At 36.5% G+C, this 25,156-nt stretch overlaps 7 protein-coding genes and 2 non-coding genes across 13 annotated transcripts; 5 read left to right on the top strand and 4 right to left on the bottom strand.

Moving 5' to 3' along the window:
- The first annotated feature begins 247 nt into the window (after positions 1-247).
- Positions 248-5,386, top strand: swsn-4 (SWI/SNF chromatin remodeling complex core catalytic subunit swsn-4). The gene is made up of 8 exons (NM_069681.8): positions 248-753; positions 801-1,025; positions 1,073-1,299; positions 1,347-2,139; positions 2,188-3,837; positions 3,882-4,388; positions 4,434-4,919; positions 4,968-5,386. The coding sequence occupies exons 1-8, from the start codon at positions 298-300 to the stop codon at positions 5,046-5,048; spliced, it is 4,425 nt and encodes a 1,474-aa protein (NP_502082.1). The 5' UTR covers positions 248-297; the 3' UTR covers positions 5,049-5,386.
- A 116-nt stretch (positions 5,387-5,502) lies between these two features.
- On the top strand, positions 5,503-8,007 carry ard-1 (the record flags this gene model as incomplete). Of its 2 annotated transcripts, NM_069682.9 has the most annotated exons (6): positions 5,503-5,540; positions 5,624-5,782; positions 6,565-6,729; positions 6,777-6,914; positions 7,544-7,684; positions 7,735-8,007. In NM_069682.9, 6 exons carry the CDS (start codon positions 5,517-5,519, stop codon positions 7,882-7,884), a joined length of 777 nt encoding a protein of 258 aa, NP_502083.1. The 2 variants fall into 2 exon arrangements, with proteins under 2 accessions (NP_502083.1, NP_001293993.1); NM_001307064.3 differs by lacking the exons at positions 5,503-5,540; positions 5,624-5,782; positions 6,565-6,729; positions 6,777-6,914 and having other exon boundaries at positions 7,580-7,684; positions 7,735-7,884.
- Positions 8,008-9,789: 1,782 nt separating this feature from the next.
- skih-2 (Helicase SKI2W) lies at positions 9,790-16,588 on the bottom strand. The gene is made up of 16 exons (NM_069683.5): positions 16,471-16,588; positions 16,247-16,423; positions 16,020-16,198; positions 15,561-15,973; positions 15,368-15,513; positions 14,737-14,989; positions 14,384-14,687; positions 13,520-13,911; positions 13,347-13,472; positions 12,311-12,835; positions 11,699-11,779; positions 11,439-11,650; positions 11,161-11,386; positions 10,335-10,667; positions 10,152-10,286; positions 9,790-10,100 (listed from the first exon to the last, which is right to left on the bottom strand). Exons 1-16 carry the CDS (start codon positions 16,563-16,565, stop codon positions 9,897-9,899), a joined length of 3,801 nt encoding a protein of 1,266 aa, NP_502084.2. The 5' UTR covers positions 16,566-16,588; the 3' UTR covers positions 9,790-9,896.
- Positions 10,513-10,697, top strand: anr-13. The gene has a single exon (NR_101958.1).
- Positions 16,589-17,568: 980 nt separating the features above from the next.
- Positions 17,569-20,239, top strand: F01G4.4 (CNH domain-containing protein; the record flags this gene model as incomplete). Of its 2 annotated transcripts, none has more annotated exons than NM_001268610.3 (5): positions 17,569-17,693; positions 17,769-17,981; positions 18,054-18,272; positions 18,319-19,528; positions 19,635-20,164. In NM_001268610.3, 5 exons carry the CDS (start codon positions 17,574-17,576, stop codon positions 19,820-19,822), a joined length of 1,950 nt encoding a protein of 649 aa, NP_001255539.1. In that variant the 3' UTR covers positions 19,823-20,164. The 2 variants fall into 2 exon arrangements, with proteins under 2 accessions (NP_001255539.1, NP_001255538.1); NM_001268609.4 differs by having other exon boundaries at positions 17,574-17,693; positions 19,626-20,239.
- Positions 20,240-20,329: 90 nt separating this feature from the next.
- On the bottom strand, positions 20,330-21,471 carry pigq-1 (PMT_2 domain-containing protein). Its single transcript, NM_069685.4, has 6 exons — positions 21,402-21,471; positions 21,215-21,353; positions 21,068-21,170; positions 20,866-21,013; positions 20,729-20,819; positions 20,330-20,680 (listed from the first exon to the last, which is right to left on the bottom strand). Exons 1-6 carry the CDS (start codon positions 21,464-21,466, stop codon positions 20,417-20,419), a joined length of 810 nt encoding a protein of 269 aa, NP_502086.2. The 5' UTR covers positions 21,467-21,471; the 3' UTR covers positions 20,330-20,416.
- A 17-nt stretch (positions 21,472-21,488) lies between these two features.
- On the bottom strand, positions 21,489-23,728 carry F01G4.6 (Phosphate carrier protein, mitochondrial; the record flags this gene model as incomplete). 2 transcript variants are annotated; one of them, NM_001083203.6, is made up of 4 exons in its annotated part: positions 23,626-23,728; positions 22,784-22,905; positions 22,012-22,740; positions 21,489-21,963 (listed from the first exon to the last, which is right to left on the bottom strand). In NM_001083203.6, the coding sequence occupies exons 1-4, from the start codon at positions 23,717-23,719 to the stop codon at positions 21,886-21,888; spliced, it is 1,023 nt and encodes a 340-aa protein (NP_001076672.1). In that variant the 5' UTR covers positions 23,720-23,728. The 2 variants fall into 2 exon arrangements, with proteins under 2 accessions (NP_001076672.1, NP_001076673.1); NM_001083204.4 differs by lacking the exon at positions 23,626-23,728 and adding an exon at positions 22,949-23,425 and having other exon boundaries at positions 21,886-21,963.
- A 128-nt stretch (positions 23,729-23,856) lies between these two features.
- On the bottom strand, positions 23,857-23,994 carry C08F8.13. The gene has a single exon (NR_056611.1). It is a non-coding gene; the product is annotated as an Unclassified non-coding RNA C08F8.13 (non-coding RNA).
- Positions 23,995-24,336: 342 nt separating this feature from the next.
- Positions 24,337-25,154, top strand: pfd-1 (putative prefoldin subunit 1; the record flags this gene model as incomplete). Of its 2 annotated transcripts, NM_001268611.4 has the most annotated exons (3): positions 24,337-24,446; positions 24,749-24,894; positions 24,947-25,154. In NM_001268611.4, 3 exons carry the CDS (start codon positions 24,339-24,341, stop codon positions 25,044-25,046), a joined length of 354 nt encoding a protein of 117 aa, NP_001255540.1. In that variant the 3' UTR covers positions 25,047-25,154. The 2 variants fall into 2 exon arrangements, with proteins under 2 accessions (NP_001255540.1, NP_001255541.1); NM_001268612.4 differs by lacking the exon at positions 24,337-24,446 and having other exon boundaries at positions 24,752-24,894; positions 24,947-25,137.
- Positions 25,155-25,156: the final 2 nt, after the last annotated feature.

Below are 25,156 nucleotides of genomic sequence, written 5' to 3' on the forward strand. Positions count from 1 at the left end.
TTTGAATGCGCGCCGAAAGTTGTGTCCTGCAATACACTACATCTCTCTTTCACTTGCACGCTATTTCTCGGTTCCATCAGTCCTACTCTTTTTGCACTAGGATGGATGGAAAGTCTATATATTGTCCTCGGTTTTATTATTCACGCAGGCTTCTTCTGAAATTCGCTTATATACTATTACCGCAATACTTTTTGTTTATCTTGAATGTTCAATTGAATCTAAAATTCTGAATTAATAATTGTTTCAGACTATCAATTTGAAAGAAGATAGTGTATCAAATTGCTGGAATTTTGAAGAATGAGCGGAAGGCCGGCGTTTGAGCAGTTTACTGCTCAACCACCGCAACCAGCCGGTGAAGTTGTTGCTCAGCAAGCTGGTGATGGAGCTCAAGGCCAAGAGCTGACAATTTCCAAACTGGAAAATGCGATAACTTCAATGGAGGAACAAGGTCTTCAGAATGACCATCGACACGCCAAAGCAGTTCTTTTGAAGCAAAAACTCCAATCTGGTCTCCCAGACGCCGTTCCAGGACAGGAAAATGGCGGGAATCAACAAATTACCCCAGCACAACTCAATCAACTGAGGGCTCAAGTGTCAGCCTATCGTCTTTTGGCTCGAAATGAACAAGTACCGGCCAACTTGATTGCGGATGCTGTCATGCTCCGACCAAAAGTTACAACTTTGTTGCCTGAACCTTATGAATATCCAGGAGAGGCAGAGAATGGAGAAAAGTTGCCGTATGATTTGATGAAGGTAGGTAAAATGGATCGAATGAAACTATACAGTCTACTTTTTTACAGATTTTCAATCTCCATCAAATACGCTGTAATCGTCCAACAACAATTTCTGTTCCATCAGGAATTGATCCTGTTGGCATGCTCAAGCAAAGAGAAAATATGATTCAAAACAGAATCGGGCTACGCATGAAGCTACTCAATAACTTACCCGCCGACATTCCAGATCACATGAAATTGAAAGCAGAAATCGAATTGCGTGCTTTACGTCTTGTCAATCTCCAAACTCAGGTAATTTCTGGATTCGAAGAGTATTTTAACCAATAAGCTGTTTTTAGGTGCGCAGTGAAGTGATGGCTTGTCTCAAAAGAGACACAACTCTCGAAACTGCACTCAATCCATATGCGTATCGACGCACAAAGCGGCAATCTTTACGCGAAGCTCGTGTTACCGAAAAGCTTGAGAAGCAACAAAAGATGGAGCAAGAAAGAAAGAGAAGGCAGAAGCATACTGATTTGATGCAAGCTATCATTCAGCATGGAAAGGAATTCAAGGAGTATCATAGGTGAGATTGTATTTAGAAAGTTCTCCTACTAATTAAATTATTTTCAGAAACAATCTTCTGAAAATGGCAAAGTCTCGCAAGGCAGTCATGACATATCATCAAAACAATGAACGTGAACGCAAGAAGGACGAGATTCGAAATGAAAAACTTCGTATGCAAAAACTGATGCAAGAAGATGAAGAAGGATATCGTGCTCTTCTTGATGAGAAGAAAGATCAACGTCTTGTGTATCTTCTTCAACAAACCGATGAGTACGTCGACTCTCTGTGCTCACTTGTTCGTCAACATCAAAATACCGAAAAGAAAAAGAAGAAGGAAGATAAGAAAATTGAAAAAGGAAATCAAATGGATGAGGAAGCCAGGGTTCACGTTCGGGAGAGAAGCACTGGAAAAGCGCTTACTGGAGATCAAGCTCCAAAGACTGAAGAAATTGAGTTTTGGCTTGAAACTCATCCAGAATATGAGATAGTTCCACGTGATCAGCTTAGTGATGACGAAGAAGAGGAAGAGGAAGAGGCTCCAGTGGAACCAGAAGAAGAGAAGGATGATCAGTACGCTGGAATGGATGAAGAGACAAAAGCTAAGATGATCCTCGAGAAGGCACGTAACGAAGAGGATGAATATGATCAGAAAACGAAAAAGCAAATGGCTGATTACTATGCAACTGCTCACAAAATCAAAGAAAAGGTTGTCAAGCAACACACAACGATGGGTGGTGGTGATCCGAATCTTCTGCTGAAACCGTATCAGATTAAGGGATTGGAATGGATGGTCTCCTTATACAACAACAATCTGAACGGTATCCTCGCCGACGAAATGGGTCTAGGAAAAACTATTCAGGTAGGAATTTGGGAAATGAGGAAATATTAATCAATTTTTAATTTTCAGACAATCTCGTTGGTGACGTATTTGATGGAAGTCAAACAAAACAATGGACCATATCTTGTCATCGTACCGCTCTCCACGTTGTCCAATTGGCAGAACGAATTTGCTAAATGGGCTCCATCTGTAACCACTATCATCTATAAAGGAACTAAAGATGCTCGTCGTCGTGTTGAAGGACAAATCAGAAAAGGAGCGTTCAACGTTTTGATGACAACATATGAATATGTGATCAAAGAGAAAGCACTGCTTGGTAAAATCCGTTGGAAGTATATGATAATCGACGAAGGACATCGTTTGAAGAATCACAATTGTAAATTGACATTGATGTTGAACGGATTCTTCCATGCTCAGCATCGTTTACTTCTTACTGGTACTCCACTTCAGAACAAACTTCCTGAGCTATGGGCTCTGCTGAACTTCTTACTTCCATCGATCTTCTCATCTTGTGGAACTTTCGAACAATGGTTCAATGCTCCATTTGCGACTACAGGAGAGAAAGTAGAACTGAATCAAGAAGAGACGATGCTCATCATCAGAAGACTGCACAAGGTTCTTCGTCCATTCTTGCTGAGACGTCTCAAAAAGGAAGTAGAATCACAGCTTCCTGACAAGACCGAGTATGTCATCAAGTGTGACCAGTCTGCTTTGCAAAAGGTTATTTATCGTCATATGCAGAAAGGATTGCTTCTCGACGCTAAAATGTCATCTGGAGCACGTTCGTTGATGAACACTGTCGTGCATCTTCGCAAGCTTTGCAATCACCCGTTCCTTTTCCCTAATATTGAAGATTCCTGCCGTGCATACTGGAAGGTCAACGAAGTCAATGGAACCGATCTAATGCGTGTTGCTGGAAAGTTGGAACTTCTCGATCGTATTCTACCGAAACTAAAGGCAACAGGTCATCGAATTCTGATGTTCTTCCAGATGACGTCTATGATGAACATTTTCGAAGACTTTTTGAATTTCCGAAGATACACGTACCTCCGTTTAGACGGTTCAACTAAACCAGACGAGCGTGGAGATCTGCTGACACAGTTTAATGCTCCTAACAGTGATTTGTTCCTTTTCATGCTTTCTACAAGAGCTGGAGGTCTTGGACTCAATTTGCAAACTGCTGATACTGTTATTATCTTTGATTCGGATTGGAATCCTCATCAGGATATGCAGGCTCAAGATCGTGCACATCGTATCGGACAAAAGAAAGAAGTTCGAGTTCTTCGTCTCATCACAGCTAACTCTGTTGAAGAGAAAATTCTTGCCGCTGCTCGCTACAAGTTGAATGTCGACGAGAAAGTTATTCAAGCAGGAAAGTTCGATCAACGTTCAACTGGAGCTGAAAGAAAGCAAATGCTCGAACAAATTATTCAAGCAGACGGAGAAGAGGAAGAAGAAGAGGAAGTTCCAGATGATGAAACTGTGAATCAGATGGTTGCTCGCTCAGAGGAAGAATTTAATATCTTCCAATCGATGGATATTGATCGTCGTCGTGAAGAAGCTAATCAACTTCACCGTAAACCCCGTCTTCTAGAAGAACATGAAATTCCAGACGATATTCTCAAATTGTCATTCGATTATGAGGAAATGGAACGAGCCAGAGAGGAAGGTCGTGAAGTTGTTGATCAAACTCCTAATCAGAGAAGACGCAGAAGAGAGGTAAGGAATATATAAGAGAATTTACAATATTAATTCATTTTCAGGTCGACTACTCTTCCGATCTTTTGTCCGATGAACAGTTCATGAAACAAGTTGAGGAAGTTGAGGATGAAAATAATCAAGCTGTGGCTGAACGTAAAAAGCAAAGAAAACGTAAAATGGCTGGATTGGACGAGAATGATGATTCTATGGATGACGTTGTTCTACAACACAAGAAGAAGAAGACGGATCCAGAATTGGCAGAAAAAATCAATGAAATGCTTGATGTTATTCTAGAATATAAAAATGAGGATGGAGAACTCATCGCGGATGTATTCCAGACACTTCCAACTCGTAAAGAACTGCCGGACTATTATCAAGTGATTTCCAAACCAATGGATTTCGATCGAATCAACAAAAAGATCGAAACAGGACGTTATACGGTTATGGAAGAATTGAATGATGATATGAATTTGCTTGTGAACAATGCTCAAACATACAACGAAGAAGGCAGTGAGATTTATGTTAGCTCTGAAACAATCGGAAAATTGTGGAAGGAACAATACGATAAGGTATGATTGATTTTTGAAATTTCGAAGTTTACATTACTTTTTCAGTTTATGAATCCACCGAAGCCAGTAGAAGAACCAGTCAAGAAGAAAGAACCTTCAACCCCATCAACTTCATCTTCTCGTCCCTCAACCAGTGGCACTCCAAGTGTGTCAGATCTTCAGCGGACACAACAGGCAACTGCTCAGCAAATGTTAATGCTTATGACACATATGCAATCACTTCCACCCGCACAGGCTCAGCAGTTTCAACAGGCATTGATGACACAGACCGGTGGAAATCAAGCCCTAATGCTTCAATATATGCAGTCGGCTATGCTAGCTCAACGTGCACAAGCTTCAACTAAAGTAACCCCCAAAAAGGACGAGAAAAAAGAAACTTCGTCTTCTGTAAAGACCGAGGAAGCTAAGAAAGATGATGAACCATCAACATCGTCTGCAAGTGCACCACCACCGAAAAAGAAGAAGGAATCGGAAGATAGTGAAGACCCAATGGAAGAAGATGAAGAAGAGGAGATCATTGGACAAAAGAAGGTTACTTGAACTTTTTTAATGTCTTTAAGTCTAATATTTAATTTCCAGGAACCAGCATCAAGCCGTCGAAAGTCTCGTCCAACTCGCCGCTTCTCGAACGAGGATGAGGAAGAAGAAGACGACGAGTGATCAAAACTAGTCTGCTCCAAATATTTTCATGTCCCCATAAACATTTATTCTCTGTTTGTGTATTCTTCATGTTCTATGATTTCTGATTTTTTGAGCTGTCACCATAAATATGTCCCACCTCGTTCCCCCATTCTTATCTCTCCTGCTTCACAGTTATCTCTCATCGCTTTTTTACTGTTTATCTCTACTTCTCTTTTCTGTCGCAAGCTACACGTTTGCAGGAAAAAATCCCTGAAACAAAAGCATTAAGCATTGTATTTAACCCATATTCCACTTTTAATCCATACTATTCGTCAACTATTTTAAAGAAAAATTTAATTTTATAAACATTTCGAGAGAAATATGCTTTTGTTATCAAGAATTATTTTCGAATTTCGTTGCGATTTCTTTTATTAAATACTTTCCGTCTTAGTTCGAGATTTTGAATGTTTAATCAAACACACTTATGATTTAGGTAAACGGGAACAAATGTCGGCACTCAGAAGCACTAAGGTGAGTTTAAGAGCTTGAAAAGGTTGAATACTTGCTCCAAAATTGAAAGTGTTATCTGAAAACCCTACGTTCTATCTTCTCAGGGTCTCGTTGCTCTCGTCACTGGCGGAGCGTCTGGACTGGGAAAGGGTGCTGCCGAAGTTTTGGCAAAGGCTGGTGCACAGGTCGCTATTCTTGATCTTCCACAGTCAAAAGGAGCCGATGTTGCGAAGGAGATCGGAGGAATCTTTACACCAGCTTCGGTAACAATGATTTCATGCTACATTTGTAAAGAGAAACTTCAAGTAAAATATTACCCAGACGCCAATTTTGCGATCTCTGTCTCGACACGCCCTTTTTTGTAAAATAGAAACGAGTGTGTGCCTTTAAAGAGTACTGTTATTTCAAAATTTCGTTAGTACTGAATTTTCATGAAATTCTCATCGTTTTTTAAATTAAGAATTAAAAATTGAAAGCACATCAATTTTATTCAACAAATCATGATAAAAAACTACGAAAAGTCGATAAAAATTCCACAGCATTTTCAATTTTAAGAGTACTGTAAAATTACAGTACTTTTTAAAGGCGCACATACATTAGTATTTTACAAAGTTTTACGCTTCAAATATTACGATAACACAAAATTCTGAGAATGCGTATTTTGCAACATATTTGACGCGCAAAATATCTTGTAGCGAAAACTACAGTAATTGTTTAAATGACTACTGTAGCTCTTGTGCCGATTTACGGGATCGATTTTCGAAATGAATTTATTCTCGAATAGTGACAGTGATATTAGATTTTCCTTCATTTTTTCTTAAATTAAATAATTAAATTGATTTTAACTAATTTGGAAAAAAACCAACCCTGAAATTGATACAAGAGCTACAGTAGTCATTTAAAGAACTACTGTAGTTTTCGCTACAAGATATTTTGCGCGTCAAATATGTGGTTCTATACGCATTCTCCGAATTTAGTGCTCCCGTAATAACATAATTTATTATTGTATTTTCTCATTAAAAAACAAACGTTTCATAAATTTCAGGTAACATCCGAAGAAGAAGTGAGAGCAGCTTTTGCCAAAGTTCAAGCTGAATATGGTCGCCTCGATGCTCTTGTGAATTGTGCCGGAATTGCGTATGCTTTCAAGCTCTACTCTGTTCAAAAGAAGAAACACGTTGATTTTGAGAAGATCCGTCAGACCATTGATGTCAGTTACTGTCATTTCAACCACCAAAATAACTTAAAACAATTTAGGTTAATGTTTTGGGAACATTCAATGTTATCCGACACGGAGTTGCTTTAATGGGAGAACACGAGAAAGATGCCAATGGACAACGAGGAGTTGTAATTAATACCGCTTCGGTTGCAGCTTTTGATGGACAAACTGGACAGGTAAATATAAATATTTCGAGGCACAAAATTTTGAGGTTTTTGTATTATATGAAAGTTACAGTACCCGGTCTCGACACGACAATTTTGTTAAATACAAACGGCTATGCGCCTTTAAAGAATTCAAACTTTTGTCGTTGAAGAATTTTTATCATGTCTTCATTTTTTTGTTAAAAATATATTTGTTACTGTAAAAACTAAAATAAAACTAAAATAACAAATTGTGAGTGAAACTATAAAAATCGATGAAAGCTCTGCAGCAAAGAAAGTTTGAAATTAAAATACCGTTTGTGTTTTACAAAAAAAAGTGGCGAGACCGGGTACCGTATTTTTTGGCGAAAAATTTCTAATTTATGACTTTTATTCGAATTAAAATTCTAAAATTTTGCCAACATTTTTCAAAATCAGCATATCATCAATTCGCAAAAACTTGAAACTAGATGCTAAGCATTTTATTGTGAATCCTGGATTCTTCTGTACAGTTCTGAATTTAAAATTTCATAAACTTAATTTTCTGCACCAAATGAACAAAACTGTGAACCTTGGCACATATAACACATGTAACAGGCCAAATTTTTGAAAATATACAATGCCAATTTAACAAATTTAAATAAGTTAAAAAATTTTTGCAGTCTGCCTATTCTGCTTCTAAGGGCGCTATTGTTGGTATGACTCTTCCATTGGCTCGTGATTTTGCTGGCGATGGTATCCGATTCAACACTATTGCTCCAGGACTTATGGATACTCCACTTCTCTCTTCACTTCCAGAAAAGGTGAGGGCTGAAAAGGACGTTCCTATTCATTAAACAAGTTTAATTTTCAGGTTAAATCCTTCCTGGCCCAACTCATCCCAAATCCATCGAGACTTGGACACCCACACGAGTACGGAGCTCTTGTGCAGCACATCATTGAAAATCAGTATTTGAACGGAGAAACTATTCGATTTGACGGAGCACTCCGCATGCCGGCTTAATTTAATATCTCTTCATTCCGATTGTTTTTTAAGTACAGAGTTTTAGATCATTTTTTTGTTTGTTTTTCAAGATTTCGAAATTTGATAATTTTGCGCATATTTCTAATGAAACAGTGATTTTAATATATCATGAAATTTTGAAACAGTAAAAACAAAGCAACTTAGAAACCGAGCTCAACAGAAATCAGAAGGTAACATTAGTTTATAACAACTTAAACAACAAATGGTCGGCAAATACTGTTGTACTAAATACTTGATCTTTTACTTCGTATCTATTTTGCTATACAGTAGACATTCTTACTACCACGGCAGGGATTATATCATTTACTACTGATATTTTACTACGAATTAAAAATTAATTTCTATATTTAGTATATTCTAGATATGAAAAAATGTATGAATATTAAAAAAAAACATAGGTCCCAATTGTAGTTTGTTCTCTAGTAGTTCTTGTAAATTTCAGTTGTTTTCTTTTGATACTGAGTTGGAGATTTGTAGAGTAAATTGAATTACACTTCCACACAATACAGTTCACATATAGAAATGGCGGCCGCGAAACTCAAAAGAAGGAACAGACAATGCCCCCTACAAAAGTTACCGTAACCTGAGATTTTATTCTCGCGCTTATGAATTCCTCTTATGACAATTTTTCAACTTTTCCATCTCTCCTTGTACTCTGGGATCTATATTCATAATTTCTATGATTTCTTGCTCCTGCTCTTGGACCTTCTCACTGTTTGTAGAAACTAGACATTTAGAACTGTTTCATCGTGAAACTTTCATCAATTTAGTTCTTCGAGGCTTTGATTTTCCGAATTGCGAGGGGAACCTAAAACTAAAATAGGTTTATAGATCCATTCAGTTTGATTTTCCTTTTATGTCTTGTTGGTTGCCAACTCTTTTTATCTCCACTATCTACTTTATCAATTCAAAAAAGAATTGGTTAAGATTCACTTTTTACAGCGTGACATTGATGGCTTACATAGATAAATGCTAGATTAAAAATATCTATTCATTTTTTGATTATTGTTTATTTTTCTTCATCGAGCTGAAGGTTGCCCTCGTAAAAATCAGGTATTTTATTCATTTCTTATCAGGAATATAAATTTACTGTACCAATTTAATGGCAAGTATCTGTTCTGTGCCGTTTATCAATTCAAAAAAGAATTGGCTATACGGTAAACAGCGGATGCCTTGTGGTTTCATTGGTACTTGTACCACTTTAATTACAAGTATCTGTTCTGTGCCGTTTATCAATTCAAAAAAGAATTGGCTATACGGTAAACAGCAGAATTCGGAAAAATTCGTTTAAAAAAAATTGATCGTGGTGGAGAGAAGAAAAATATCCGAAAAATTAGAAAGTTTGTAATAACTTTCTTCCTCATTTTATGTACAAAAAATAAAGGAAGTTTTACTTCAGAAACTTTTACTGTGAGCGTTAGGAAAAATATGCTACTCCCGTTTCAGATATTCGGAATCCTCAGTCGCGCTTATTGTATCGGAAAGAGATATATGTAATTTTAATTAAAAATACATTTTGAAATGTAAAAAAAATCAGCTCCTACATATTGTCTTTCGAATTAAAAAAAAAGGCCATTAAAACTAAGAAGTAATACAGTAATTTGTTCTATCGGGGGAGACTGTGGCAGCATCTCCGCACGTAGTGTCAAAGTGTCCCATTTTGGTTTGATCTTCGAAAAATGCGGGAGAAGAGACGCAGACTTTTCATCTGATTTTGCATGGTAAAGAGTGTGCTTACGTCACATTTTCCTGGGGAAAAATTCCCGCATTTTGTGTAGATCAAACCGCAATGAGGCAACCTGATACCACGTGTCTCCGCAGCTCTCATCAATTTGTGGACACGTAATATAAATTACCAATTCCCACCGGTTTTTGATAAAAGCTCTGAAAAATCATGTTATTAAAATTAAATATTTTTGTCTAGAGCAAATGTTCAACAACAAAAAATACAACCGGTTTCTACAAAATTTAAATCACAGGTTAATCAAAAATCAGACGGTAGTATAAAGGGAGGCTGCAAAAACAATATCCCGTCGAATTGATGCACTAACTTCTTCCATTTTTTCAACCAGAGCAGGATCTCCAACAATTCTGCCAGCGTTTCTAACATCTTTGCAAACTTCATCCAATCGTTGAATACACTTAACGATAAGGCCTTCTTGACAATCAGTCATTTCCATGATTTGATAGAACGGCTGAAATTTAGTAAGTTGATTGACTAAATCATATTATTTTCTCGATATTACTGTTCCATTCGCCCATTCATACACAACTTCCATCAGATCAAATCGAATTTCACATCCCAAATCAGAAATTTGAGATTTATGTTTAGATGCCACAGATTCTAATCTTGTGAGAACTGATTTCACACTTTCACTAATCTGAAATTCAATAAAATTATTTAAATAATCTAAAATTTCCAAACATACTTCACCAAACACCGTATCCCCTCCAAATTGCATTTCTCTTCCACTATTATATTGGCAAGTAAGAGTTGACAGAAGAGCAGCCAATTCGGCCGGAGATCGTTGATGGAATTTATAATCCAAAATGAGTTCAGTGATTAGAAGCTCTTGATGGTGAATTTCGCAACCAATTCGTCCTTTCAAACTGACCATCTTTTGTTCGACAAAATTAAGGGCTTCAAGAACTTTCAGGCGATTATGATATTCTTCACTGAGCAACAATGCATCGCTGGACAGCTCATATTCAAGACTTTCGATTTTTCGTTCAATTCTGATTCGATCACGTAGTACAGAAAACTGAAAATGAAGAATGAAGAGTGTAATCTATAATAGTTAGATTAACTTTTAAAAAAGTTGTTCGATTTTTCGATTTCTAGAAAAATAGTTTAAAATTTTGAACATTTTCTTCTTTTTAGAAAAACGGCCAAATTTTAGTTTCTCGATTTTTCGAAAAATAACTAGAAAATGTTGGTAATTATTCCTCCTTTTTGGAAGAAAATATATAACATTTTATCTTATGTTTTTCTATCAATACAAACAAAATTTGCTAGAAATCGTTTTTTTTTCATTTTCTAAACCTTTTTTCTGTTATCCGGAAAATTGAAAAATCGAAACTTTCTGCTAAATAAACAAAATTTGATGAAAAGATTGAATTTTTTGTTAAGCTTTTACTTCCAATTTTTTTCCGTAAAATCGAACTATTTCGTTTTTAATGTTCAATTTTTCTTTTTTAAATAATTTTTTTTTAAACACTGAAAATGTTCCGAAGACACCTTTTTTTGAAACTTACATGTTCATCAAATCGCGTACAATGTCGAGCAGGGAATGATTGAGGTAAATTGAGATTATATTCCAATTTCTCTAATAAATCTGTGTCGAAGCTCGTGTCAAGATTCTGACAAAATGATCCAAGTTCTTTCCATGTATACGTCTCAATTTCGCCACTTTTCAATCCAGGAACAGCGGTCGTAATTTGTTGAAGAAGTTTCTTCACATTTTCAGACAATTCTCTGTCTCTGAAAATAATTATTTTTTGTCATTATTAATCTGAAAACATACAAACTTTACCTGAATCTGGGAATCTGTGTCATATTGTATTCCTGTAGAATTTCACCGCTTTGTACTCCTTTTGCACACTTTTTCATTACAGCGACAATTCCAGAGAGTGGAATCTCACAAAGTCTGAAACTTCTGATGTTTGTAGAACAGTGTGCAGCTCCGCGAGTTCCGAATTTCGACGTTGATAGTAAAGAGTTTTCCTCAGTCAACCAGCTGAGTTCCTGAAATTCAATTTGAAAATTGAACAATTCAAAATTTCATAAGCCTACTGATTTTGGCAGTTTTGAGAAACCAATAGCGGCTGCATTTTTGTTAGTTGTCTCATCCGCGTCGGCCGATGCAACAAGGATCTAAAAACACACTTTGATTTTTTTTGAAAATTAAAAAAAAACGAATTTGTTCGATTTTTGAAAAAATAACAAAAAAAATTGAAAATTTACTTTTCTCGATTAAAACGGGTGTTTTTTTTTATTTTTCTAAAACAAATCGAAATTTTTAGTTTTCTGATTAAAAATAAATTTGAAAATTTTAGTTTTTCGAAATCTTTTGAAATTTTCGTTTTTAAAAATTGAAAAATTGAAAAATTTAGAAAAATTAATGTTTTCGGTTTTTGAATTATTGTTTTTCATTTTTTTAATTGAAAATCTAAAAAAAAAGGTTTTACAGAAAAAACAAGAGAAATTAAAATATGTTGATTTGTCGAAGGAAACAAATATTCCTTTTTTTAAAGAAAAAACTCCAAAATTTTCAATAAAATCTGTACTTTTTTATGAAGGCATTTCTTCTTTCTCTTCCTCGTTTTTTTGTCGTATTATTTTAAAACAAATTTTTCAACCAGTTTTCTATTTTTCGATTTTCAAAAAAATGTATAAATTACAAACCTGTAGAGTCTTGTTATTTAATTCTTTAATCAATAGAACACACTCATTTTGAAGTTGTTGCTGTGCACTGTTCACAATCAAAAATCGTCCTGAGCAGAGTAATTTGTTGATCACATTTTCATCGTTTAATTTCGGCCAAATATGTTCACTTTTTCTCAAGAAAACCGCAAGTGCATCATGATAATCTCTAAGTTGAGAATTTGGAGAACAAGTTGAACATTCGATAGTTGACATTGTTTGGATTGCATTCTTTGTATCAACTAATGATTTTCGTTTTTCTTTTGATTCTCTCAGAGAATCACTTTCCACATAACTTCTTTGGAGCATATCTTCAATTTTCAATTGTTCAACACGAAGCAAATTGAGAATCATCGAGTATGTGACACGGAATTTACTTTCTAATCGAAGAGCTTGGCCACTGATCAAATTTTTGAGAACATCCGGTTGTGGCACAGTTGAGTCTTTGCAAATGATAATTACAGTACCCGTTAAATCGAGACCTCGTCTTCCGGCACGTCCAGCCATCTGAAAAATAGGAAATTATGATATTTTTCAGTGCAAATCAAAAAACTAAAAATTTTCGATTTTTCGATTCTCTGAAAAATCTAAAAAATTGTTCGGAAAATTAACCGTAAAATATGATTTTTTAAAATCTAATTTTGTTTATATTAATAAGAAAAAACATAAAAATTTCTTCTCAAAAGAAAAAATAATGGCCAAAATACTAACCTAATTTTTGAAAAATCGAAAATTTTTTCGAAAAATCAGAAAATTGGAAAAAAAACGAAATTTTTCGATTTTCTTAAAAAATCTAGAAACCGACACCGCTTAAAAATTTTTCCTTCATAATTTTCGGAATAAAAAACGGAAAATTCGAAAACATAGAAAAAAGACGAGAAAAACTTGAAAATTGTGGAAATCGGCAAAACTAATTGAAAAACTTGAAATTACAGCTTTGTCGTCGAATACTGGTTCGAGAGCGGTGCGTTCAAAAATTGGCCGTGGCCTACTCTAAAAAAAGCTGAATCTAACTCACTTGAGTATATTCTCCAGGATTAAGCATCCGACGTTCTGTACCGTCATGCTTCATGATACTATCAAATACCACACATCGCGCCGGCATGTTGACTCCCATTGCGAATGTTTCAGTAGCGAAAAGAATCTGAAATTTTTGAAAATTAATTTTTTTTTGAATTTCAGTGTTCATACCTTAACATATCCTTTTTGGAAAAGCAATTCAACAACTTCTTTTAAAATTGGAAGAATTCCTGAATGATGTACAGCAAATCCTCTCAAACAAAGATCTCTCATTGTGAGTACTTGTGGAAGTTCTTTATCAGATCCTTTTAATCTTTGAACACATTGTGAAAAGAATAGTCGTACATGTTGTTTCTCAACTTCAGTTGTTAAATTCATCGAAGCAAGCATTTGAGCATTCTCATCACATCTTTTTCGCGAAAAAACGAATACAACCATTGGAAGTTGATCAGAGCATTTCATATAATTGATGAGATTTAGATAAATGTTTTTATCATTTTTTCCTGGCCAATTTCTTCCACCTCCATTTCCGCCACCACCTCGTCCTCCACCTCTTTGTGTCCCTGTAAATAGATTATTTGCAATAAAGTTTAAGTTGATAATCTAATAAAAACTGTATTCCGGCAAAATTTAGGATTTTAGCAAAATTGGACAATTTTTCTAAAATATTTTTGAAAAATTTTGCGTAGTTTTATTATGAAAAATTTCGTTTCGGGCCAGTTTCAGTCTATTGAAACGAAAACCCCACAAAAGCTACTGCATTTTTAATCTGAGTTATTAACATAGTTGAAAACGAGAACAATACAATTTTTTAAACAAGAAAAGTTATTCCGCCAAAAGCACAAAAAAAGCGGGAAACGAAAATTTTGGTAACTTTTTTTATTTGAAATTTCGGATATTTCAAAAATAATTGCTGTCTATTCATAATTCTGTTTTTTTTTTGGAAAAAGTATACAATCGTTTAAATTTATGTATTTTCATAAAACCACAGTTAGCGTCAAAAAACTTTTTTTCTTGTTTTGTTTTCCGAAATACCTCTTCCACCAGCTCCTCCAGCCTTTTCTTTCTCATAAATTTTAGCTTTTGAATCTTTGGCATCATTGTATCCTTTCAGAATGAATTGTCCACTACGATCAATAATTTTGAACAAATCTTTTTGAGTTTTTCCATCTTGACCAGTGTACAGAAAATGTTCAAGTGGAACAGGTCTTCGATCTGTTGAGATTACATTGATCTTCCGATTCTTGATTCTTCCCACCCAATCAGCGAATTCTACACAGTTAGGTACAGTCGCTGAGAGCATTACAATTTTCACATGAGCAGGGAGCATAATGAGCACCTGAAATAAATAAAAAACTTTAAAAAACTATAAATCCAAAGAGTCTCACTTCTTCCCACACATGACCTCTTTCTTCATTGTTAATATAATGAACTTCATCAAAAACGACCCATTCAAGATCTCGAATAACTTCTGAACCATTATACAACATTGATCTAAGAATTTCTGTTGTCATAATAAGGCATGCTGCTTCTGGATGCAATTGAATATCTCCTGTCACTAATCCTACGTCTCCAAAAATTTGTTTAAAATCTCTGAATTTTTGATTGGACAATGCTTTAATCGGCGACGTGTAGACGGCTCTGTAAAAATATTTTGTCGATTTTATGGAAATTAAAGGAACTTTTAAAAGCTTAGGGATTTTTTTCGAATTTTCAAAAATGCCAAAAATTGCAAATTCTCAGCAAGTGTGTCGGGTTTTTTGATTTTTGAGAAACCAAAAAATGCAATTGTTAAAACAATTGCATTTTTTGTTAATTTTCTAAACTTTTTTTGTAAGTTTTCAAGAAAAATTGAAAATGTTCGTTCTATATTGACACCTTTGATTCTCAGAATGAAAGATGAGTTAAAATAGATAAATTTACATTTAACGGCTAAAAACAATTACTACAGTATTCAAAAATTTGTTTTTTGCTCTTTTTTTCAGTTTGTTTTCTCAAAATTTTTAATAATAAAAATACCGTGTTTTATGTGCTTGACAAAGTGCAATTGCATACTCAGCAACAACAGTTTTTCCAGCAGAAGTGTGAGCAGCTACAAATAACGATTCACCTCGTTCCATGCATAAAACTGAAGATTGTTGAAATGGATCCAGAGAGAAGGGATACTGAAAAATTTTCGAATTAATTCAGTTTACTAAACAATTTCTAAAACCTTTCTCGCCATTGTAGGCACAAGTCTCTTGTATTCATCTTCTTCATCTGCACTCAAAACCAATCTTTGCGCGAATTCAAACTTTTCTTTTGTTGGCTCAGTTGCAGCTCCGAAGATTTCGATAACTTTTTCCGTGTTTCCCGGAATAATTGGAATTTCAATTTCATCAATTTCGTTTTCAGAAACTTTTTTATCATCTTCTGGAGTCTCTTCTGATTCAATGGACTCAGATTTTTTGACAGGAGCCGCCACTGTATGTATGATATATTCGTTAGAGGTAACCATATCTAGTAGATCAAACATATCCATTTCTTCGATATTAATGGATTTCGGTGTTTCAGCCGGTTTCTTAACTGAAGAATGATTCGGTAGCACAATTTGTCCGATTGTGGGTATTGTGTTCAATAGAGTTGCTGAAAATATGAATAAATTCGGAAGAAATTAATATAAAAAACTAACCATCATCTTTAAAACTCAAAAATTTGGATTCCTCTCCAGATGTAGATTTTGCTGTTGTTTCACCAGCCAGCAGATCGTCTAATTCTTCTAAAAATCCAGGAAGAAATGGTACATTTCCCGGCGATCCCTTGATACTGTTCCCAGCAGTTGTATGTAAGCTTCTTTGTTTGTACGGAGCTCTAAAATTTCACATTTAGCAATTTTTAATGAAATTTAAAATTAATTGCCTGTTGATTGACATTGAAGTGTTGGCTGAACCGACAATAATTCGTTCATTCTCAACAAATCCTATGATTTTTCCGTTTGAATCTACTTGTGCTATGATATTTGCCGGAGCATCAATCGGCTGCAAAAGTGAGTCCAAATTGTCGGCTACATTATAAAATTCAGCACTTGGATTTTGTCTGAAAATTATTTTTGCAGAATTACAAAGAAATATTATTACTCTTACTTTGTAATATGAAATGGTATAGGAGCACATGGTGGCCAGTTCAGAGTTTCCAGACATTCCAAACGGAACAAACGTTCCGCTTCTTCTTCTAACATTAGATTTTTTTAATTTCCTGAAATTATACATTTGGTAGAAACATTTAAATAGCAAGTAACAGATTAAACATAAGCATAAAAAGATAAAAATTGCAAGTACTGCAAGTTTTAGCGAACAAGAATAGTTTCAGGAGAGAATGTTGAATGAAATTATTCACTTTGTTCAAAAATTATTTTTAAAGATATTTTAAGTTCTTATTTTCGAATATTTATCTGAAAAATCTAGTTAAAATAACGTTATTAACAAAATAAATAATATTAAAAAATGCTTCCATTCTTGTGTCGTCATTTGTGGTGTTTGCGTATTTTTGGGTCAAATTTCACGCGCGAAATTTAAACAATAGTTTTTAATTTTCTCAAAAAAACGTTTTTCAATCAAGCCTCCTGTTTGGATAATTTGAGGATACAGCTGGAAATTCAAAGTGTCTAACGGAAAATTAACAAAATTTTATTTTCATATACATTCATTAAATACACCGAAAAAACTCATGGTCGCTGCGAGACCCTTTCAAAGGTTCATAACTTGCGCCTTTAGTACGGTAGTTTTTATAGATTGAAAATTAATAGTGCATTTTCTCCATTTCAACTCTAAAGCAAAGTTAACTTTAACGAAAATTTATTTAATGTACAGTTCTAATTTTATAATTAAACTTTTTATCATCCGAAACTTGAAGTTTGTTTCTCTAAAGAGCTCCTGGTGTTGAAATGGCCAATAAACAGTTTTCGTGGCGAGACCTGAATGACCTTTTTTATGAGGCGCCTTCAAGGTTACGGTATGCTTCTGGAACTTTCTTTCAGAATCTTCGGTGTTGATTCTTTTTTTTAACGCGATCACGCTTTGTTTAAATTTTCTGATGTTTTCGTTCACATTTTTGTAGTTTTTGTGCTTGAAAAATAATTTCTCATGTTTTGAATAGTTTAACCGCCTTTAGCCGTTGATTCTTCTGTTCTTATCCGTTTTTCTTCAGTTTCGTTTCAGAATTCCAAAATTTTTGTTTTTCAGTAGTTATGTACTCTGGCGCCCGACAGGGAGTTATCTCGGGAAAGGTCACTCACCATAACGAGGTGTTCTACGAATTTTTCGACAAGGACTACAAATACTTGTTCGGGAAGGTGAAGGACATTTTCGTAAGTCAAAGTTTTGAATAATTGCGTATTTTGGATGAAAAATAGATTTTAAACTGTTTATTTCCATTTTTACAGACTGATGTTGGAGCCTGGGTGGAATACAACGTGGAAAAAGTTCAATCCCACCCGAAGAATTGTTTACACTTTGCCCAGAACGTCAACACCGAAGTGAAACGCACCAACGCTCCAACGTGTGACGTTTTCAGCAGTAACAGGTTCCAGTTCGATGTGAGGGAGTTCAACAAAGTGGACTTTTTCCAGTTTGATAACGCGGACAGGCAATTATCGGTACGGAACTGTCTGATTTATCGTGTGCATTGAGAACTTTCAAAGTTTTTGAGAAATATTCATTTTTTTCAGTTCAAAGGAACCATTCGCTTCAACTCGAACAAGAACCAATTCTACCATGAATATTATGGAGATGTCCTCGTTGGAGAGGCAGAGAAACTCATCCGTTTCGGTATCAACGAGATTGATGTGATGATGAATTTGTACAGATCCGACGAGTATACAAGAGGACCGCATTGGTACGTGAAGCACTACATCAATAAAGGAAAATCGTATAATATCAATGGATATGTGAGTCGGAAAGCTTCGTTTTTGTTCAACAAATTATGATTTTCAGCTTTCAATCAATGGTTTTGTGCTCCGTGGCCCTGGAGGTGTGGTTCGTAACAAAAATCAAGTTAATATTCCACCTGATGCTCTTCGCCCAAATAATCCCGTTCCAAATTTATCAAATGGTACGTCATCACAAGAACTAGCAGCAGCTCCAAATCGGAATAACTTCCCAACATATGCAACCCAGAGACCACGTCGTAATTCTGACTGGGACGATGAAGAGCCTCAGACAACTGCTGCTCCAGCTGGAACGTCTAATTCTACAGCTGCTGCATCCCGTCCACAAGTTGGAGATGGAAAAACAGGATTCAGAGCTTTTGGAGGAGACGCTGCACCACAAAGCCGTGGATTTGATGATGGTGCCATCCAGAGAAGAGCTTTTGGAGGATTGACCACTGCGCCAGCAGCAGCTCCAAATCGGAATAACTTCCCAACATATGCAACCCAGAGACCACGTCGTAATTCTGACTGGGACGATGAAGACCCACAGACAACTGCTGCTCCTGCTGGAACGTTTAATTCTGCAGCTGCTTCATTCCGCCCACAAGTTGGAAATGGAAAAGCAGGATCCAGAGCTTTCGGAGGGGACACTGCACCACAAAGAAGTGGATTAGATGATGGCGCCACCCAGAGAAGAGCTTTTGAAGGATTGACAATTGCGCCAGCAGCAGCTTCAAATCGGAATAGCTTCCCAACATTTGCAACCCAGAGACCACGTCGTAATTCTGACTGGGGTGATGAAGAGCCTGAGACAACTGTTGCTCCAGCTGGAAAGTCTAATTCTACAGCTGCTGCATCCCGTCCACAAGTTGGAAATGGGAAAACAGGATCCAGACCTTTTGGAGGAGACACTGCACCACAAAGACGTGGATTAGATGATGGAGCCATCCAGAGAAGAGCTTTTGGAGGATTGACCACTGCGCCAGCAGCAGCTCCAAATCAAAATAACTTCCCAACATTTGCGACCCAGAGACCACGTCGTAATTCTGACTGGGACGATGAAGAGCCTCAGGCAACTGATGCTCCTGCTGGAACGTTTAATTCTGCAGCTGCTTCATTCCGCCCACAAGTTGGAAATGGAAAAGCAGGATCCAGAGCTTTCGGAGGAGACACTGCACCACAAACAAGCGGATTAGATGATGGAGCCATCGAGAGAAGAGCTTTTGGAGCATTGGCCACTGCGCCACGAGAGGTAGTTCTCGGTGGAGAGAGAGGTTAGAAAATTCATAGAATAGATGTTTTAAATTAGCTTTATTTTGTTTTGAAAAATGAGTATTCGCCTTAATCAATCAAATCATGAGAAATCTCTAGATGTTGTAGCAGCTGGCCAGCTTCGTCCACGTGGCCCAGAAAGCACCATCCAACCGCGACGTGTCCCACAGAGTCGTCAATTCGGAGGAGTCAGTGCTACAAGCAACGATCCGACTACCCCGGAGCCGAGAAGAATAAATGAGACTCCAAGAGTGCTGCTCCCACCACAATCGAAAGGAAGACGCGTGGATAGTTGAAAAATTCCTCGCAAAATCTTTTTCTTTCAAATGCCCCCCATGTTTAATGCAAAAGTTCCCGTCCTGACTTTTTTTTCATTCAAGATTATAGTATTCCCTCCCCTGTCCAATTCTAAAATGTTTTATTCGCAATCCTTCCGCATTTTTCCCTAATAGTTATATGTTTTATTGATAGCTGAGTCGCCACTCAGCGAAAGTTTCCGCGTTTTGTCACGCAAGCATGTCCCATGACCCCTGATTTCCCATTTATACGGCTTCGATATCCGCCATTTATTCTCGTAATTTCCTTAATATATTATTTGTCAATTTATACAATTTAATTTAATTAAAAAATACCTCCAATTTTTGTCGTCATTTGAGGTGTTTGCGTATTTGGTATTTTGCACGCACGAAATTCAAAAAAATAGTTTTTAATTTTCACGAAAAGATGTTATTTTTCAATCAAGCTTCCCATTTGGAAATAGGGAAGTTAGTGATACAACTAGAAATTTAAAGTGACCAACGGAAAATTGGCAAAATTTTATTTTCATATACAACGAAAAAACTCATGATGAGAACAAAACCCGAAGATATCAAAATTGAATATATCCAAATTCAGTTTTGGGATTTTGTTTTCTTCTCAGCCAATGCTTCGTTTTGTGCATCCGCTGGTTTTCCGTATTTTTCAGCTAAATGTTTTTCAAGAGCAAACAGTTGAAATGGCCACGTTGCGAAGAAATAGAGCACGGTTTGAAGTGCCGATACAGCGAGTCGAAGACATCGGAAGACGACGAAGTAGACAAAAATTGTAGGAAGAATGAAAAGAAGGATGACGAACAGAGAAGTTGCCAGGAATTGCTGACGAGTGTCGAGGATTACCTGAAAATATTTATACAAAATGACATAGGTATACCAGAAAACTCTTACAGTGTCTTTTCGTTCTCTCAATGGATTCCACTTCTTTCCCCTCACAAGGCTCCAAAGAACTGTTAAAGTGTAGTAACAAAGGTAGCACAATCTGAAAAATTAATTATCTTTTAAAATCAATTGAAGTTCCCGATTACTTGGTAGCGTAGGCATCAAAACAATTGAAGTGCAAGAAAAATATTTGCGAGAAATCGTAAACCATCGCAGAAAATGTTGAAATGCCACCGATCAAAGAGTATGCGATGAACCGGAAGAATGCATCAGAACGAAGAAATCCAATGAAAGCTGAAAAATCATTATGAAAGTTGAATGCGAATTTCTGGAAACAAAAGAGCATACTTGTCCATAGATAAATGTGATAAGTGAAGAACCATGCAAGAGTTTCATTTACGGGAGTATTAAGTTTAAGTCCAGCTGGATTACTTCTCAGCCATGTTATTGTCTGAAAATTCTTATTGAAGAGCATAAAGTTCAAAATATTATTACTCCGTTCAAATTATCAGCAACATTTCCAGTTTGATCCCAAAATTCATTGACTGTCCATTCCCAATTTGGTGTCCAAATATTCCATAAGTAAATTGAAAAAGCAACATCAAGAAGCAACAGACGTGTGAAGGAAAATGTTCTAGAAACTAAGTTTCCGTATAAAATATTAATATCTCAGGAAACAAACCGGACGAGAAGAATTTTTGCTTCTAATGTCCTGATTAAAACCACGTTTTTAGTAATTTTATCCATAAATTCTGAAAATCACGTTATTATCAATTTTTTTTATTGGAATTCAACGGTAAAACGAGCGAGGGTGGACTGTATTAATTGAACTACCCAATTGAGGTCTTTTCTTGAGAACACACACAAATTAACACCAACGTATACAATATTCTTCGATCGGTTTTGTTCGGAGGAGATTTATAAAAACACTGCCAGAGAACTCATCTTTCAAAAAAGAAGACATCGGGATTGAAGGACAACTTGAAACAAATGAAGGAAATGATAATCACACTAAAACCGAGCATGGTGCACTAATTAGTTATAAAAAATTAAGAGTGAGAGTAGGACCGAGAGAAAAGAGACAAATTGGGTGGATTTCAAATTAATACAATGGCTAGAACAATCGATTAAGGAAGGAAATCAAAATCATTATCTAGTCAGTGCAATTATTGTTGAGCGGCAAGCTTGGCCTTGAGGGAAGCTGGCATCTCTGGTGGTGGTGGGCGTGGAAGGTTGAGGGCGACCTGAATTTTTTTTATTAATTAAGAAAAATAATACCGATATAAACTCACTTTAACAGAATCATAGATGAACCATTGAAGAGCTGTGAGGGTTCCGATCATGATAATACGTGGCACAAGTCCCTTCCAGACTCCGGCGAAACCAAGTTTCTTGAGGATTCCTCCGGCGGTGGCTTGAGAGTCTTGGTTAAGCTTGGAAACAACAGTGTCGGCTGGGTGAGATACGATGGCGCAGAAAACTCCGGCGATATATCCAGCAACAAACGTGACGACAAGTTGTTCAGCCTTGGAGCACTCTGCTCTTGGCTTTGGAACAACGTATTGGTAAAGGGCCTCAACGGTCTTCTCGAAGCAAGCGAACTTCATCATGGTGTATGGAATCTGTCTCATCCAGAGTGGTGGAAGTCCCTTGTAAAATCCGGTGAGTCCTTCGGCCTTGTAGATCATTGGTGCACATCCACGAAGAGTTGGTGGAGCTCCTGGTGAGGTTTGGATACGGACCTTGGTGGCTTCCATTGGGGCGAGAAGGATATCAGCGAAGAACTCAGCTGAGGCGGAAGCAGCGAGGTAAAGAGAGGTTCTGTAGAGATATGCGTTCTCTTCTCCGAGCATGTCAGCGTAGACGTTCTTGAAGATCTCGTAGAATCCGAATTTTCCAAGTCCTTGTGCGGAGTATCCAAGGAGGGTTGGGGCCCATCCCTTTACAAGAGCACGAGCTCCTTCCTCGGCGATGGTGGTCCGGAAACCAGTAGCAATACCGGTGTACTTCTCTGGATTCACCTAAAAGAAAACAATTAAGTTGAATAGATTTTTCTCGTAATACCTGAATTCTGCACTTGACAAGATCAAGTGGTACGATGGCAGTGTGGGTGATTCCACAAGAAAGAACTCCTCCGAGAGCACAGTAAGCGTAGTACTTGCCACTTCCGAATTCAACTTGTCCAGCTGTAACAAAAAAACATTAAATTGTATAGTTCGAGCGATAAACCTTCATATGAAGAAGCTACAGTGGTGACAACACCAACCGCGACCCGTGCAACATATTGAGTGGACCCGTACGCCAGCCAGTCCATTAACCCGTCAACTAGTTGGGTAACACCCCAAAAATAAATTATAATCCACATGCATAATATCACTATAATGCCAGCCCTTCCAGTTTGGAGATGAGGAGATTTGGCTCGAGCTATGAATGGCATAGCCTTCTCTTCCGTTTCGGACGTCATTGATAAGCGATTATAACAATGCTTATAATCCCGCCTAGGCATGTGGTAGCATAGAAATAACGTGGAAGATAGTAAATGATCCACGTGAAATTTACGTGTGAACGACGTCGAACGGCAGACAGATATTCGATTCTATGTCTTTTTAAAACGCGGTTGCCACGTTTTGCAAAACGAGGGAATAGTCTGTCTCGATTCTCTTTTCGCGAGATACTATCTCCGCCGTGCCTCTCGCAGCCCTCGTCAATTTACGTGTGCACATGCGCTGCACGGGAAGTGGGAACAGAGAATGCAGGTAAAGAAAAATTCGGATTGTCATTACCCCTCCTAATAAAAAACTAAATTCTAGAAAGTAATCTAAGTAGGACGTGAATTTACTATTTTACTGACAATATTATGCTAGCTAATATATTAAGTTTTTTTTTTAAATTCAATTAATACTTACGAGCTGAAACAGCACTGGCGCAGTTACCCGACCTGACCGGCAAGCTGAATGGGTTCTGCTTCGATGATTCGGCAAGCTGGCTGAACACGCTCATGGTGGTTACCTGGAAATTACCGAAATTATTGCCAAACATTTATATTCACACGAAAAATTAGTATGCGGGAAGTATAAAAATGTAAAAGAGACACTAACAAAAATATCACAGATGATTTTGCAATATAATGCTTCAAAAATCTACAATAAAACTCAAAATTCAAGAAATTCGTAGAATAACTGATAATTTATCACTGGCGGGCCTGCAAACCGCCTCAAAAGATATCATGGACGTTCTCTGAGCCATGGTCGGCCCCTACCGTAGTCGTCTCCCGTCACTTTGCTATATGACCTGCACATCTAACTCGATTCTGGCAATGCGCCAGCAAACATTTCTACTCGATTTTTCCATTTTTATTTTAAAATATGACTACAACATCTAAAATTCTGTTTTCTAGCATTATTATTTTATCATTTAAAAGGTGTATCTCATTTTTTAACATATATAAATCATAAAATAATTAAAATTTGTGGATAAATAATCCATCTCTCAAAAGTTTATTCCAAATCAACTTTTCAAAGATAATCAATTTGTTTTCTTTGCTTTTCTCGTGATTTCTTTTAACGCAACTCTTTTTTGTCTCAATTATTAAATCAACTTTCATATTACAACTTCAGAAATGGCCGACGAGGAGATCTCAAAAGCGTTTCGCGACTTGCAATTCAAAACCAATGAAACACGAATGCGGATAGTTCAAGGAGAACAAAATAAGAAAGTTAACTATCAGGTGAGTATTTTTGAATATTAAATATTGAAATTTGATATACTTTAAATATTATGAGAAATGTATGACATCATAACTTGATAACATAGAAACTAGCGAGTTTCACCTCTTAGCTTGTGCCTAAGTCACAAATAGTCACAGCTAGTCACAACTACAATCTAGCTTTGCCAAAAAAGTTTTTGCTGTACATCGGTATTTTTTCATTACACACATCCATTAAAAAACACTCAGCATTTTTAATATTTAAAAACATAAAAGTATAACTTTTTCTCTTAAGTAACGCTTCTAATAACTAAATTTTTCAGAAAATGAGGATCTCAGAGAGCACAAAAAAGAACTTGGTGGATTTGGATGAAAACCTCAAGTACTATCGATCTGTTGGGCGTATGTTCCTGCTGACCGACAAACCAGCTGAAATTTCCAGACATGAAGCTGAAGCTAAACAGTCAAAGTAATTTCATTCTTCCATTCAAAACAGTTTACACAACCAATCCCATTTTCAGAGAGAAAATTGAAGCTATCGAGAAGCAGAAAGACTATTTGGAGAAAGGATTGGTGGAGGCTGAAACGAATCTTCGCGAGCTGATTCAAAGTAGACGCTGAACCCTCGGGAATAATTTCTATTTTGTGTGTAAAATTGCTTTATTGTTTACGTTTGCATCATTTTTTCGAATGAATCTCTTCTGGCGTACGTATAAACGTTTTCAAAACAA

The sequence above is a fragment of the Caenorhabditis elegans genome, chromosome IV (genome assembly GCF_000002985.6).
Source record: "Caenorhabditis elegans chromosome IV".
NCBI classification, from domain to species: Eukaryota; Metazoa; Nematoda; class Chromadorea; order Rhabditida; family Rhabditidae; genus Caenorhabditis; species Caenorhabditis elegans.